Source organism: Scyliorhinus canicula, chromosome 18, assembly GCF_902713615.1.
Source record: "Scyliorhinus canicula chromosome 18, sScyCan1.1, whole genome shotgun sequence".
Classification (NCBI taxonomy): Eukaryota; Metazoa; Chordata; class Chondrichthyes; order Carcharhiniformes; family Scyliorhinidae; genus Scyliorhinus; species Scyliorhinus canicula.
In genome coordinates, this window is record NC_052163.1 from 106,060,088 (window position 1) to 106,077,415 (window position 17,328).

The 17,328-nt window shown below is 40.9% G+C and overlaps 1 protein-coding gene across 2 annotated transcripts in view; it reads right to left on the reverse strand.

Annotated features, from left to right (window-relative positions):
- LOC119953728 (unconventional myosin-Va-like) overlaps window positions 1-17,328 on the reverse strand; it is a 149,281-nt gene that overhangs the window by 59,800 nt on the left and 72,153 nt on the right. Inside the window, exons 14-19 of one of the 2 annotated variants that reach the window (XM_038778278.1) lie at window positions 15,413-15,496; window positions 9,919-10,056; window positions 8,610-8,707; window positions 5,931-6,017; window positions 3,540-3,648; window positions 403-614 (exon numbers count right to left, since the gene is read on the reverse strand). In XM_038778278.1, the coding sequence (XP_038634206.1) occupies window positions 403-614; window positions 3,540-3,648; window positions 5,931-6,017; window positions 8,610-8,707; window positions 9,919-10,056; window positions 15,413-15,496 (728 nt within the window). Of the gene's footprint in view, window positions 1-402; window positions 615-3,539; window positions 3,649-5,930; window positions 6,018-8,609; window positions 8,708-9,918; window positions 10,060-15,412; window positions 15,497-17,328 lie in introns of both variants that reach the window. The other variant, XM_038778277.1, reaches the window with a different exon arrangement.

The following is a 17,328-nucleotide window of genomic DNA, read 5'->3' on the forward strand; positions in this document are numbered from 1 at the left end:
CTGAGTTCACTAAGAGTTCATCAACAGGTAACAGGCTGGCTCTGAAGTAAGTCGATTAAAGCCTAGATTCATATCGGAAACACGTGTCTGGTGAATTGATGGTTCCATCACATTTGTAGAAGGAATATCCGGCAGGATCCAACTCACGTCAGTTGAAGGAGGAAGTGCAATTGACAGAAGAATTATTTCTAAAATCAGACATCAAAGTGTCCATGCACTTGGTATTAACAGAGGATAAAAAGTGTATAAATGAGGGATCCTTGCACTTTGGTGCCAACATGTAAGCCACATCCTTCTTGCAAAGGTTGTTAGTTATGAGGCAGCAACACCAAACACGTTTCGTCATTGCACAATGCATTTCGTCTTTGCTGACGGGGTGCTCTGACACATGACTATACTTACTGCTTTGCTAGGAGTCTACGAGAATATTTCTGGATGACAATAATGGCTCTGCATATCTGCTGATATTTTCTTCTTTGTAGCCAACCTCTCATCATCTTCTGTACCATTACGCAGGCAGCTTGGAGTTTGTTTGCACGGAGCTTTTCAAGATAAGCAACTTGTCCTGCAGAAAAGAAGATCTTGGTCTTTCCAAATTTATATCGGTGTTCACCCTGTGAATATGAAAAAGCAATGATTACGTTCCTGCAACAAAACATTCGTAAATTTCCAAGAACCGTCATTGGGCAGCACGGTGGCAGAGTGGTTAGCACTGCTGCGTCACAGCTCAAGGGTTCAATTCTGGCCTTGGGTGACTGTGTGGCGTTTTCACTTTCTCCTCGTCTCTGCGTGGGTTTCCTCCGGGTGCTCCGGTTTCCCCCCACAGGCCAAAGATGTGCAGGTTAGGTGGATTGGCCATGCTAAATTGCCTCTTAGTGTCCAAAAGGTTAGGTGGGGTTACTGGGATAGGGTGGAGGCCTGGGCTTAAGTAGGGTGCTCTTTCCAAGGGCCGGTGCCAACTCAATGGGCCCAATGGTCCCTTTGTGCACTGCAAATTCGATGAATTTCTGACACCAGCAATAACTAAAATCAAAATCTTATATATCCTTGCGTTAAAAACAAGGTGCATTACAGTGCAATATCTCTCCTGATTTCGACAGGTGCTATGCTTGGGCTGAGAACAATGAAAATAGGCAAGTTTGGTTGGGGGAACCTTCTGGCACAAACTAAACATTCTCAAATTAATTCAAGAACCACAGAGAGAAAAATATGACAAATGTCAACTCTGGAGGGCAATTGTCCACTTTTGGAATGGTCAGAATGACTTTTCAGCTTACATTTATTATTATTATTATTTTCCAATTAAGGGGCAATTTAGCGTGGCCAATCCACCTACCTTGCACACCTTTGGGTTGTGGGTGTGAAACCCACACAGACATGGGGAGAATGTGCAAACCTCACGCGGACAGTGACCCAGGGCCGGGATTCGAACCAGTGTCCTCAGCACCGCAGTCCCAGTGCTAACCACTGCATTACATGTCGCCCCAAGCTTACATTTATATAGCACCATTCACACCCACTGCAGGCTGCCCAAAGTATTTATCATTCAATGCAAAACTTTTTGAAATGTAGTTAATGGTTAATGTAGGGACCACAGAAGCCAATTTACCCACAGCATGCTCCCACAAACAGTAACATTTTTGACGCTGATTTCTGGATTTGCTCAGGTTACTAACCCTACCATACACACCCCAAAACAGCACCCTCCCACCCCCCTCCTTCCCACACTCTTCAAAATAGGAGACAGACAGTGCCTTGGTTTAATATCTTATCCAAAAAATGGTACTTCCAACAGGACAACATTCGTTTAAATTGCACAATTGTCAGCCTTGATATTTGTGCCCGAGTTCAGAAGTGGGACTTGAAGCCACAACCTTGTGATTCAGGGGAGTGCTATCACTGAACCATAGCTGAAACATCAGGAAATGTACATCTTCAGCTTTAATTTATATCAACTATTCCTCTCCCACAGACTGCCAGAACCAAGAATTTAAGGCAGATTACAAGTAATCATAGCGTAGGGATTGCTAATTTAAAAAAAACCATCAAAATCCCTCCCATCTGCACAAGAAATGGAAACATAGGGCGGGATTTTCAGTTTCTGAGACCGTGTTGATGCCAATGGAGAATCCGTGGACTTTCACAATGGAAAGATCGGCACCACACCTGCACTGATTCCGCTACTATTAAGGGGTTAGCACCTGGATTCCCCAGATCCGTGATTGACACTCAGACAGGCTGCAGCCACACAGACATTACACACCCTCTACACACTTATCCTAGCCAAAAAGATGGCACTGGTTGTGGAGTGCGCCCATACAGATAATGGGTCATCTGGGCCCAGAGGGCAGCCAGAGGGGTGCCCTAGAGGGGACACCAAATGACCCGTGGCACCAGGTTCAAAGTGAGCTGTTAGCGGTGTGCGCAGCTGCATGGCTGCCTTGCTGGCTGTGGCAATGATGCTCTGCGCCTGTCCACCCCAATTCCACAGCCCACCTCCTGGCCACCCCCCTCCCCCACTACTCCCTCCAACCCTGGCAGAAGCCCCCTGGCCAGTGGCACAACTGTCGGCACACTATGGTGATGTTAGACACCTTCCGTACCCCCTCTCTCCCCCTCAGCAACCGCCACGCCGTTTTCACGATTTTTAAAAGCACAAGTAAACCACGCCGTTGGAAACTCGGCCTTAGGAGGCGGAGAATCGCAGAGGCCTAGGAGTGTACCAGGTCGGGCCCGCTAATGATATGCAAACGGTGCCCACTATATGGGGAGAAACTCATTGACACCATTTGAAATGACGGAGAATCTCGATTTGGCCTCAGAAGCTATTCACCCAATCACATTTCTCGATTATGGCTTTGACTAATGGAGAATTCCGCCCATAGTCTTTGGGATTTCATGGTCTTCCTGAATATTTCTATATATCTGGAGTTAGTTGATTGATCAAACGATACCCACAATGATAAACAGATTGAACAGAACCATAGGGTTCCTACAGGGCAGGAGGCCATTCGGCTTGTCGAGTTTGCATCGACCCTCTGATGAAAGAGCACTCTACCTAGACCCACTCCCCCACCTTAACCTCATAACCCCACCTAACTTACACACCTTCGGACTGTGGGAGGAAACCGGAGCAGCACCTGGAGGAAACCCATGCAAGCATAGAGAGAAACGGAGTGCCTCCCATGGCTGGAAATGAATTCTGGTGCTTGGCGCTATGAGGCAGCAATGCTAATCATTGTGCCATTATGCCACCACAATGCTCCCAAATATAATTGCTCCTATGTCAAGAGGCATCAGGAGAAGCAACTAACAAAAGTTCAATATTGTAATATCAGATCGGAGATTCACTCACTTGCCAGGGAAATTTGCTTTACTTCCTTTGTTTCAGAAACAAAACATTTACAAATAGCTGCTCTAATCATAATCCAATCTTTCAATATAAAAAGGACATACTTCCCCACCCCGCACTTGCCCACACCCCAATAATAACAATGCCCTTTAAGCAGGTCAAAGACATGGTATTGTAGCTTTTAAACCTTGATTAGATTTTCCAGCACGCTTTTACAGGTCTGTTCCTTGGTCGCTTGAATGTCATTTTTTCTCATCAAAACTCTGTAGCGGTTAAAGAATTCTACATAGGTCCACCTAAAATACAAAAACGACCATTAGGAAATTTAACAAAAGTCAACCCATTATAGAATCATAGAAAATGTTACAGTGCAGAAACAGGTCATTCAGTCCCATCAAATGTCACTACATCCAAACAATCACATTTGATATTGCCAATGTGATCATAACCTTTCCACAGTGAATTAAGCTATACTGGAATGGTTTGGTGGTCATGCACAGGCTTCCAAATGTTGGAAGGAAATGGGTACAATCCATTTACTTCGTAGTAATCATTTTATTCTCTTCTCAGCCTTTTGCATATTTATATTGCAATCTCTTTTCCTGCCCTCCAATTAAAATACAAATCTCTTATGGGGTTGCTCAAATACACATTTGAATGGAAGTTTTGTTTTTGAACTCAGATGTTTGTTTCGCTCACTTTTTGTCGAGTCATCAAATCAGGAAGTTTGTTTGGAGCCTTCAGAAAGACCACACCGGTTACGAGGGGCAAAAAAAAAATGATATTGCTTTCATAATTTAATACAGCAACTATGGCCCCATACCAAATCTAACAGCATCTGGCATATACAAACTTCCACATTTAGGATGTTTGAAAACTCTTTGCAAGGCAAGTTGCTTAAATGCAAGCCAGTAACAACATAAGCAAGGAAACCGGGCATCTGAGATCCCCGTAAACAGGACAAGCAATCGCGCTTCTTCTTAATCAATCAGGTTAAGGGATTACCAAATTCACAGCACAAGCTCAGTTCTGGAAGTAACCTAGAGTGGGTGGATTAAATGTCAAATCCGGCACGGAAAGCAAAACAGTGCGGCCATCTAAAATGGCTACCCGCAAAGGATAATGGGAATTGTGGTCAGGTTAGGACACAGACGATACACAACCCGTGTACTGTGCAGAGGAAACCAGACCTACACAGAAACTTGCACTTGCCAAAGGTCAACCACCAATTTCGCCAGGACAATGGGACACAGATTGAAACATAGCAGCAGTAACAGACTCGGGGGCGCCTATTTACCTAATTTGGGAGTGCCTATGTGCCTTGGGCAATAATAACTAGGACCCGCCCAGATAGCAAGGTATCCGCCCCTAATTGGTCAGAATCAATTAGAGTGATCGAAATCCTATCGATCCATTGGATCCTGGGTTGGGACTGCCCAAAAGAGTGCAAAAGATCGGAGGATAAGAAGAACTGCGCGACCAATATTCCGTCTCTTTTGGGACCGACCTCTGCCCCACGAACTGTAGCACATCGACCAGCCAAGTTCAAGGACCTGCAATTGCTACCTGAAGGATGAGCTGCAGCCTAGACATCCCTGACAACTTCCAGCCGCCACACGTGGGGATTCAGACAAAGGCCTTGTCTAACCTGCACAGAGCCGGTCATTTGAAAGTTAAGTAAAGGTCATTTAAGTTGTTATGGTTATAGTTTAATGTGTAGCCTCGTGTAAATTATTATGCATAGAACCGAGCCTATGTTTAATAATAAACAATAATTGGACTAATATACGGTTTGTGTGGTCATTTGTCGAGTACACAGAATGTACTCGAGTCTTTTGGTTATTATAATAAAGATAAAAGAGCAATAAAGGGTAAAGACGAATTGATTTAAGAACTTAATTCTTACATTTGTAGATCAACAAATAAACCCTGAAGGAATGAGACACCACATTTGCAATAGTTAATTTTCAGTACCATAGGGGTTGCAAGTATCCTTTTCAGGATTTGGTTAATGTTATGACAGACATAGTCAAGCCCTGATCCTTCATGGAGAGTTTAGCTTGTATCTGCTGCTCAAATACACCATAACATTGGATCCATTTCAATTGTAAACTTAGTGAATAAAATGCTATTTCCACGATGGTGGAGGGACACATCTTGGATAGCAACTTTTAAGACTCCCATGTTTAACCACATACAACTTCTCACCTAAATCTGCAAGTTAAATTGATACCACTTTGACAGAAAATTACAGCCCAGATGAGGAACAACCAAGGTGAAGCACTATAAAATGCATATAGTGTTGCTGGTATTCCATAGGCTTGGTTTTTGGCTATCAAACATATGTATGCACATATAGTAGCAATCTCATACTATTTGAAAATTGCAGAAACTAGAGAAGCTGAAATAAAGTTTGCTCAATCACTCAGCACACCGAAATTTGCAAGACATCTAAGGTCGTGAAAGCACTATCCGGGGCAGAGAGTGTTAGGGCACATACAAAAATATTTCAGAAGAGAAAAATTAAAGAAAATGAGCACAGAGTTCTCCTTTTGAACCACATTCAATGCATACAGACCTAGATGGATATCCAGCAGCACTGAGACGGATTGTTTCAAGAACACCACAGGCTCTTAATTGTTGCACCATTCGATTTGGATTAAACCTGCAGCAGAAATTCCAATCAGTAGCCATTAATTACAAATGAAGGCGTGTAAACTTCAAATACTAAACTCAATGAGTCTTTTGCATTGCTTTCCTATAAATCAGTATTTTACAGTTGTTCATGCTTCAATTCTTTTTAAACCTTCGAAGGCTGTCTGCTCATTTCTGCCTTCCAATAGTCAACACTGCAACTGGGTAGCACGGTCACATTAGAAATCATAAAAACACACAGCACAGTAAGAGGCCATTCATACCATCATGTCATTGCCAACTCTTTGGTGGAGCTAATCAATTAATCCCACTCCCCTACTTGTTCCCCTATTATACAGCAAAGTTTTCCCCTACAAATATTTACCCAACTCTCTTCCAAACACACAGCACAGTAAGAGGCCATTCATACCATCATGTCATGCCAACTCTTTGGTAGAGCTAACCAATCAATCCCACTTTCCTACCCTTTCCCCTATTATCCAGCAAAGTTTTCCCCTACAAATATTTACCGAACTCTCTTCTCAAAAATTTACTAATGAATATTTTCCTCCCGCTTTCGGACAGACACACTCTAGATTACAACAACTCTCCATGCAAAATGTCGTTTCCCCATGTCGTCTCTGGCTAATTGCCGCAACCTCCTTAAAATCGGTGGACTCTGGTTCTCAACCTTTCTGCCACTAGAAACGCGTTGAAATACTGCAAGACAAATCAATTAGGGCAGGGGTGGGCAAACTTTTCCGTGCAAGGGCCACATTAAGAAATTCACAATTTTAAAGGGCCACATAGTATATTAAGTAAAATAATTAATATTTTAAACAGCCAAAATAAAAGAAAAAAAAGCACATTTATTTGAAAAACAAAGTAACTCAGTAAGTAACAATGAGAATGATGTCAATGAGAATGATGCATCTGACTGCAGTCATTTACCAGTTTGTTGAAATCAGGTGTCAAGTTGCTTGTGCCGATCCTTAACACTGACAGAAGCACAGCCTTGCCGAGTCAACAATAAAAACGCGCGTCGTGGGGTGGATGAGTGGGGCCTTATTGGTCGATTTAGTTGGGTGTGCGACCAATAGGAGTCCAGGTTACAAACAATAATAAGGCTTATTGTTTGTAACCTGGACTCCTATTGGTCGCACACCCAACTAAACTGACCAATGAGACAGCCCCACTCATCCACCCCACTACGCACGTTTTTATGCGGCCCGCCAATGAGGTGCCCGGAATCATAACCGGCATTTTTGAAAAGCCGCCAGGGAAAAGCCGCTGAAGTAAATGCGCTTATTGAATAAGCGCATTTACTTCAGCGGCTTTTCCTCGGCGGCTTTTCAAAAATGCCGGTTAGGATTCTGGGCACCTCATTGGCGGGCCGCATAAAAACCTTTGTCGGGCCGCATGCGGCCCGCGGGCCGTAGTTTGCCCACCCCTGAATTAGGGTATAGCCGAACAAACCAGCAGCTTTACAGTAATTGTGTCTCTGAGCCTGATCAGATAAATACTTTCCCTCTAATAAAATTGATCCCTCATTCGAATGCCTTCACACCATCAACCACACCACCAAATTAATGAACCTCGTGCAGTTGCATAATTTCAGTTGTTAAAGTCAATGCTCAACGATCATTGTAAATACACACTGATCACAGTATCACTGCTGTCTTTAAACTGAAACATTCACGCTTCAGAAATAACTGCAATCAGATACATGAAGGGTAATGACTATGCTGCAACATGTTGTAGCCTCCCTTCATGTATCAAAAGTGTACATGTGTAGCAAGAATGAAACATTTTCTCAATACTGTAACTATCACTGCCATTCTGCATTTACATGGCATCGTCAATTTTATTTTTGTAAGAAGTCTTACAACACCAGGTTAAAGTCCAACATGTTTGTTTCAAACACTAGCTTTCGAAGCACTGCTCCTTCCTCAGAAGCGTGGCATTTCGGAAAAAGATGTGGACATGGAAAAGTCTGCACCAAGCCATAAAGTCAGAGAAAGAGGCGTTGAAGAAGTGAAGTAGAGGGGTAAAAGGATCATGGGGAAAACTGGTGGAAGTGTTCAATATAGAGAGGTTTAGTAAATAGGGATAAAATACTTTTACTGGTCATTGAGTCAATAACGAGTGTGCATTCATTTACTTGCAGAGTATTAAAATCAGGCTCGACAACTTCATTGAAAGACCAAAGCAAAAGGTTTTGAGAAAATTCTGTTTAAAATGCAGTGGATGCTCCACCAACAACGGCAATGGAAACAGAATCCTTGGTAGACTTTTTTTTAAAATGAATAAATATCTGAAAGGGGAAATATTGAGAAGTTGAGGAAATGGCAGGGGGCTGGAGGAAAAAGAGAAGAGAAAGGGGCCAAATTGTATTTCTATGCATTTTCCCTTGAACGCTATTTTATTTGTGCAGTTGACAGCATTTGATAGGATTAATTTGTCATTTGCTCCAGTTTTCTTTCGGTAAAATTAAATGTTGTTGCATGTTTTTATTTCATTTTACCTCTACGCAATGCTTACATTTGATTACCACTATTTTAGGAGACATTTAAATACATCTACGCTTATTGATATTGAAAACAATAGGATTTGATTGACTCACGAGAATGGTTGCTTTGTATCATTTGGTTTCAGGCAGCGGATGTAATGAGGTGTTGTTGAATTCAAAGCTTCCATTAGTAGATGGAGCGAAGCTCTAAACTGCAGAAATGTTATAATTTGTTTATTACTAAGTAAACACATTGATGAAAATCTGAAGTAGACAATAATAAACCCAAATACAAAACAGTTGGTCCATAGATGAAAATTCATTTTTCATTTAATAGTTTTTAGTAGACAGATGATGCTGCGTACTAGATCAACACAAAGTAGTGCGTGTAAGCATGTTCAATAGCCCCTCCACCATAATATTATCACTTCTCTAAGAAGCAGAGCTGGAGGAAGAAGGAGGGGAGAGAGAGAGAAAACTGGAGTTCTAAATCCCCACAAAATGCTTCCGGCGTAGAAGGGAACCATTTAGCTTATCGACTTTGTCAGAGGAACCCAAAATGCGCCAACACCCACTGTCCGACATCTTCAAATAGTTATTTCCTTTTCCTCGAAAATGAACATGATTAAATATTCTGGAAGAATCTTGGGCAGTGGTGCAACTGGTATAGGATCAATTACCTGTTTTATGCAGCACTGTATATTCAGCAACACTGCGGTCAATTGCGACACCCCGCTGTTGCAAAAACCTTCCGCCTCTCCTAATGATATTCTGTCATCAATTCTTATAGCTTAAGGGAAACTATCATCCACACAATAGGCAGCATTTAGTTACTAGCTATTGGCACCCAAAAATCCAACTCTAGTGACACCTCACAGTCTTAGGAGTTCCTGTAAATGGCACAAATTAGATTCCATTACAAGATCAGTCTATCCATGCCCCATGCTGGCTGTTGTGACTGTAGCCCAATTGTGCCCATTTTGGATGCCCTTCTCTACACCACCACTACACAGTTTGCTATGTGCAAAGTTTCCTTTTTTTGCAAAAAGGTTTAGGGAAATATTTGAATAATAAGATTTGCATACCAGAGTATTTCAATTTCTAGAACCATATCTATCATGTTTATGTAAATCCAATTAGGAAAAAGCCAACTTCAAAATCTTTGGGAAAGTAATACCTCGAGTAGTTTTATGTTTTCCCAATTGATGTAAGGCATAAATCCATTAATGTCCTTCCTTTCCATTTGAGTCACAATAAAATCAAAATTCCTACATGAGAAATTTTAGGTTCATCACATTTGCTCTAAAAACTGCAAAGGTTAAATAAACTACAAGTTTGCGAAACAATTCTTCATAACCTTCAGCTGTAACTTTGAAAATACAAGCTATGGCGGTTCCGAAAATAATGCAATTATTTAAATTACCTGATATCCCACGGTTTTCTTGTGCTCACTTGTCGGTGGCAGTGTTTTTCTTAAAGATTTTAAAGATATATTGGAGACGTGACCTCTCCCAGCAGAAGCAGCATCCTCATCGTGGAAAAGCTCAGCAAGCAACTCAGGCTTGGAAGCAATACAAATAACAAGGTGTAAGCAGATCCCAACATTGGGACTTTCTCCAACTACATTGTGGATAACTATGACCAATCCCATTTGAACAATATTAAAACAATTGGAGCTTCACCCCCACACAGCTATAGAATAATAAACCCCACAGTCATCACCACCCACTCCACTGGAATATTTGCTTCCTGTCCACTCACCATAACTAGATCACTTTGCTTCAATTACCAATGGCATCCACAGTTCCTGCAAACAGGTTTCCCTCAAATTTCTGTACTGTTAACCACACCATTCATCTTATCTGTGATGATTCATGCACGTACCATATCAGAGTTCCATTTTAATTTTCCAATGGACACATTCTTGCTTCCTCCTAAACATCTACATTCAACCTCTTGGCAACAGTATTCATAATCAAGCGCACAACAACAACAACAAAAGGCCAAATTATGCCATTAGTCTATTGTTTTGTCCAGCTTCAAATTATGGATAAATCAGAACATTCTTCAGCTCTACATTGGTTTGCACCTTCAGCTGTAGTCCATGTCCCTTGACAACATGTTAGTACAAGCAGAACTCAATGACAAAAATGGTCTTACTTGTCACAAAGGTCAAGCTTCAAACCTGAACCATAATATTGCTAGTCTCTGGCTGTACATTATCCACAATCTTGCAATGCCGGAAATCAATTTCAGATTTGTCCCACATTCTCCTTACCAATCTCCCACATTCCACCTACGCTACACAAATTTCAACTCATCCAAAACCTTGCTAAAATCATCCAATCCCAAGAAACCAAGCTCACATATTGCCCATAAACTTCACAATGTGCAGCAAGGCATGAACGTAAAAAAAATCCACAAATCCGTTGACTTTGCCCCATGCCACTTCTGTAAACCTCTCCCAAGAACCCAACATGCAACCTCCAATCATAGTTAGCACAAATATCTGCCATTATGCGCTAGAACCCAAATTCTCTAAAATCCAACTGTTTTACCACCATTCTTAAATGCCTTTGAAAAACATCTTACAACCTCACAGTTTTCCCCCCATATCCACACCTCCGCCCATGTTGGGTAAATCACCTGGGGAATGTTCACCTCTATTAAGAAATCTATCGCTGCAGTTTTACAATCTAGTTGCCGCCGCATGTCCAAGCCAAATTGATTCACAATCAAGAGGCATAGAGAATAGCAACAGAACAAACTAAAATCAGTTCATTAAAAGCAATTTTAAAATTATTGAATGCACTTGATGTTAGGGGAAAGCAGCTCTAGTGAGCCATCATACACTGTTATGTATTGGTCATTTTCTTTTAATATAAAAAGTACTGGTCATTTTTTAATATAAACAGTTATTTTTAGAATGTAGATGTTGACAACCCAGCATTTATTTTGCATCCTTGTTACTCTGAAAATATCCAAGAGTTAACAATCCTGTTGGATTGGAGTCCACTTTGGAATGAAGAAGGCAGAAGGCGGGTTTATTTACAATAACATCCAGGACAATTCAATTAAAAACTAATCAATATGGAAAATCATAATCGTGAAATTAGTTCAACAGTTTGTGAAAGAACAAGATTCCGAAAAGGTGTATTAAAAGAAATCCCAAGTCTACTTCACACCCCAAATACACAATTTAGCACCTTGTGTTAACACATGGTTCAAATTGGCCAATTGGCCCAGCACAAATTAGGAATAAAGCATTTTGGCATTTATAAATGTTTAAGTTCCTATTTTTGCTTTATGCGCAGCCATATGGCAGTGGCTGTCACATGGAGAACAATTCTAGGCCATTTCTTAAAACTGTGGAGACACAGAAGTTTTCCATGCAGTGGTAAGCAAGTCTACTGCCACATCGCAGTTTTGTTTTAAAATGCAACCATGTATCAATGAAAGTCGAAACAAAGAGAGAAATCCAGTCTGCAGATCGCAACAGAAATTGATTTGTTTATCTGTCTGTAGAGTGTTGCAATTTGGAAAGAGTTTCATTAATACAGGAATGAACCACATTCAGCTGAATTCAAGTGGCCTGGAATCAAAAGAACGAGTGAACCATGCTGGTATCAAACTCAACCATCTAAATGCATCCAGTTAGTAAGGATAGAAGTTAAATTAAATGTAAAATGAAAAAGTGATCATGCAAAGAGGAAGCAAAAATGTTAAAATTACCTTCTGCATAATTTTATCCGGATTTGCAAGAGAACAAAGAGAAAGTCTTAAATTCTGTCTAAATCAATAGATCTAGATAATTATTAAAATGAATGTGACCATTTTTTGCACATATAGACACACATACTTAATATATACAAAATTATGAAAATATTGAAAATACTTAACAGTACTATTTCTGCACGAGAGAAAATGATGCCCGAGAATGTGTGTCAAATTTTGACAGGAGCAGCTGGGTAACCAAGGTAACAACTGCTACAAGCTTCACACAATCTCTGGAAACGGAGCTCAAGAGACAGTTTGGTTTTGAACAAGAGGAGGCTTTGAATGGTAAATGTGAGGAGTGGCACGGTGGCGCAGTGGTCAGCACTGCTGCCTCACGGCACCAAGGACCAGAGTTCGATCCTGGCCCTGGTTCACTGACCATGTGGAGTTCGCACATTGTGGAATGGTCACGCTAAATTGCCCCTTAATTGGATTTTTTTTTGGTTTTTTTTGAAAAGCATGTGGTAGCATATAATCAAAGTTTACGTTATATGAGAATTTCTAGAAACTGAGCATGGCCAGAAAGAACCATCCACAAATAGGCTTGTTCAAGGTTCAGATATTGTCCTATAGAAAGCAGATGAAGAGTATGGTAAGTGGATCACCATGAAGGAGGTGAGGAAATGAATGGCAGCAGTTTAAAAACTTAACACAGATGTATGCTTTCTGGGTCATAGGAGAATACATTATTGATAATTACATATGGAATCACTAGATTAGGAACAGCTAATTAGGAACAGTTCAGGTGGATTGTCCAAGTCCAGGTCACATATGATTGACCGAACCTTTGCTAGATTAGCAGAATGAGTAACTGCACTAGATAGAGCCTATGCTGAAGCCTTTTAAATTTGTCATTTATATTAAAAATAACTCGTTTGTGGGGCAGTACGGTGGCACAGTGGTTAGCATTGCTGCCTACGGTGCTGAGGACCCGGGTTCAAATCCCGGCCCTGGGTCACTGTCTGTGTGGAGTTTGCACATTCTCCCCGTGTCTGCGTGGGTTTCGCCCCCACAACCCAAAGATGTGCAGGTTAGGTGAATTGGCCACGCTAAATTGCCCCTTAATTGGAAAAAATAATTGGGTACTCTAGGGGCTGGTTTAGCTCACTCAGCTAAATCGCTGGCTTTTAAAGCAGACCACGCAGGCCAGCAACACGGTTCGATTCCCGTACCAGCCTCCCCGGACAGGCGCCGGAATGTGGCGACTAGGGGCTTTTCACAGTAACTTCATTGAAGCCTACTCGTGACAATAAAGCGATTTTCATTTCATTTTTAGGGGCTGTTTAGCACACTGGGCTAAATCGCTGGCTTTGAAAGCAGACCAAACAGGCCAGCAGCACGGTTCGATTCCCGTAACAGCCTCCCCGAATAGGCGCCGGAATGTGGCGACTAGGGGCTTTTCACAGTAACTTCATTTGAAGCCTACTCGTGACAATAAGCCATTTTCATTTCATTTATTTTAAAAAGAGCATTTAAAAAATAACTAGTTTGTTACAGTTAGCAAATTTTTGGTTTGATATACAGAGAAAGAGGAAGCTAAAGAGAGGAGGCAGAGAGAAAGTGAATGCAGTTCAACAGAAAGAAATCTAAACATGTATATTTTTGAAAATTCTACCCTACCGGAGAAACAAAAAAGATTAAAAGTTAAGATTTTTAAATTGGTGAAAGCCCATAAAACCTGGATCTAGAACAGATTATTGAATAGAAATGCAAGGCAGCAGTGGTAAACCTCTTCAGCACATAAAAGTGAAGACAGACTTGAATGATGGTACCAGGAATTTGAAGCAAGCTCCAAAATACTGAAGCTTAAAAAAAAACTTTCCCTGTAAAATAAACAAGGGGATTAATAGGTTAAAAAAATTAAGTAAGGTTATGTAAAGTGAAATAAGTGAAAGGAAGCTAGCTGGATATTAAAATGATCACAGGAAAATATTTTTTTACAAAAGGATACGAGAACATGGAATTCTTTATCACAAGTTACTATTGAGGCAAACATACCTTGATATTTAAATCAAAAATTTGAGTGCGTATTTGAAAGAGTGTATTAAAAGAGGAAGGGTCAAGACTGAAGAGGATCGTGGACCAATTGGAGCCAGAGGTGCAATTAACTATTGTAAAAAGTTTGGGCTACTGCAATTTTGTTTTCATGGATGAGATTCCCTGGGGAGTTGGTTAGCTTTCAGCTTGATGAGGTGATGACAGTGCTAAGGCAGCAGGTTTTTTGAGAAAGCGTCTTCAGTTCCATTCTGAGCTGAATGAAGCAGTGTTCGGAAGGGAGACAGTTCAACAGCAGTTCAGGCTTGCCCAAGGAGAAGGGACACCAGAAATTAGGCAATTGAAAAGACCTTTGAAGACATGCAGTCAGGGTTTCTGCATGGGTCTGACCGGAATTGGATATTTTCTGTGAAGCAGTTTGAAGAGATCTCTTTCTCAAAGAATAACTAAAGCAAGTATTCCATTGTGCCATTGGTATTTAAAGGTGGATTAAGAGCAGAGAGGGCGGTTTTCTTGTTTTTAAGTGGGAATAAAGATAGCAATTAAGGGTTTTGTATTTACTATAATTAGTATTGTTTAAGAGGTATTTGCAGGCAATTTTTGGATGTGATGTTAAGATTTTAATACTGTGTTAGTAATAAAGTTTGTTTTAATATATCATATCCCTATTTCTTTGTACAATCACTCTTGGAGCGAAGTATCCTTTCCTTTCAGTCTTACAAAATTAAAATAAAGTATTGGGGTTTTGGTCCAGCATCCAAGCCACACTTGGGGTCTGCCCTGGGATCATAATAGTTGGTCAAATGAAGGCAAAAAGATTGCAGGTAATTGATGTGTTGAAACTGTTCAAATTGATGAGTGTTTCCAATGTGAATAAGATGCTTACTTTGTCTACTCACAGCTTCCACCAACTTTGATACCAAACTTAAATGTGTTTGAATACATTTGACGGTACTCAAAACTGCAAGCTGAGTATGTTCGTCTTTGTAAATTCTGGAGAATTAAAGCTCCAAACTGCAATCCTTGAAATTCAAAATAATACCTACAAATTACCCCATTCCACCCCTCGAGTACTATCCACACAGTCCCAATAGAACAGGTTCAAGACAATGTATGCACCACTGAAGCAGGTTAAGAGTGCTTACCTTGCTCGCTTTCAGAATGTTAATTGATTCTTCATAAACTGTATCTCTATTTTTCTCTAAAAATCCTTTACACTGATACAGCACCTGAAGGCAATTCATAAAATTTATTTATAGAGAGGACACTGAATAAATCTTTTCGGCTCAGCCACTTTGAATTTTATGAATCCTGATTTATAGTCACAGATGAAAAATTAAGGCTTCCAGTCTGGGGAACTGTTTGCTGGCCACTAGCAGCAAAGCGAAGGATATCAAATGGAGTAAAAGGGAAGATTTTCTCACATTCAATATCTTCAGTACATTGTGCAGGAAAGGTATTGCATACTGCTCAAAACTTTAGTGCAACCCATCTTGCTTGCAGCTATTCCTACCAAGAGATCAGCTGCCATGGTACACCACTCATCTGTCTTGCACATATTCCCTATAGCTCATCTGCAATCACTCTCGTCATTCATCAATCAACTATACATAGGTCGACCCCTCTCTGTTGCCTGCTACTTTGCCCTCTGGAAGAGATCGCTGTAGCTTTCATCGCTGATCAAATTACTGAAATACTAGCATTTTATTTTCTGGAGGCAGAGTTCTTTTTGCTCTAGCAATTACTGGAACCTAATTTGTCTGATGATCTGCATATGGAATTTTTAACATACACCTGATTACCCACATTTCACAGGCCTCTATTTTCTTCCACAGATATCGATAGACTTGTTAAAACAACAATAATAATAATCTTTTTGTCACAAGTAGGCTTACATTGACACTGCAATGAAGTTACTGTGAAAAGCCCCTAGTCACCGCATTCCGGCAACTGATCGGGTACATGGAGGGAGAATTCTGAATTCTCAGTTGGTAAGGGAATTGAACCCGCGCTGCTGGCCTTGTTCTGCATCACCAACCAGCTGTCTAACCCACTGAGCTTTGTTGCCCAGGTTGCGGAGGAAAGTCTGTTGAATGTAGCATCTTTTACTCATTTCAAGCTCAAGTTGTTGTGAGCATATCCTTCTACTTCACAAAATTAGTTTGGTTATTTCTATCCTTCTCACTTCGGCAATACATCTATCACCTTGTGTTATCATTTGTTCCAAGTAGACAAACATATTCCAGTGTAACATCATGTTTTTGTCTCTTTGGGGTTTGTAAAGATTCTCTTTTAGAGACTCTATTAGTACACACTTACAAGATATTAATAAGATTTGTTCAGCAGCTTGCTCCCTACATGTTTCCTGCCCGAGAACAAACTCCACCCCCTGGGGTGATTACCCACTGAATCCCAACTAGTCACCCAGGCCAGGTGACACTTATCTGCTGTGTTGTTCTTAAATGGGGAATCACCACATCTCTCCCCCTCTAAATGCTTTATATAATCCTCAATAACTAATTTGCACCATCCTAAATTATGACTAAACATTATATACACAAGTTGGACAATCTTTTGTGTGGGGGGGGGGGGGGGGGGGGGAAGAGAGGTTCCATTCCTTGTAGAACAGCATAATTCTATAGTCTGAGATGCTTCCACAGGATTCACATTAACAGGAACTGCAGTAACTTCTGGCACAGGCAGTTCATCACCACTTGCTTCCAGAGAGACATTGGTTATGTGTAGAACAGGTTGATCAGGCATTTTGGTGTTTATGGGTTCGAAAACATTGGCGACTGGAGCATCTCTCTACTCATCTGATCCACATGCTTACAAATGACCAGTCCCTTTGTTTCCATTTTTAATGGTTGACGGCACAACTGATCCACTACCGAAGTTTCATTTATGACATCATGTCATTATGTACTGAATATGGGTTTTTATGTTGTAGTGGTGATGGTTCATTGATAGGTTCTGGAGGCGGTGTTTTAAAAAAAAACTTATTGGTAGGCTTCAACTATGCACATGGTCTTGCATGGAATAGTTCCATGCCGACGTGCTG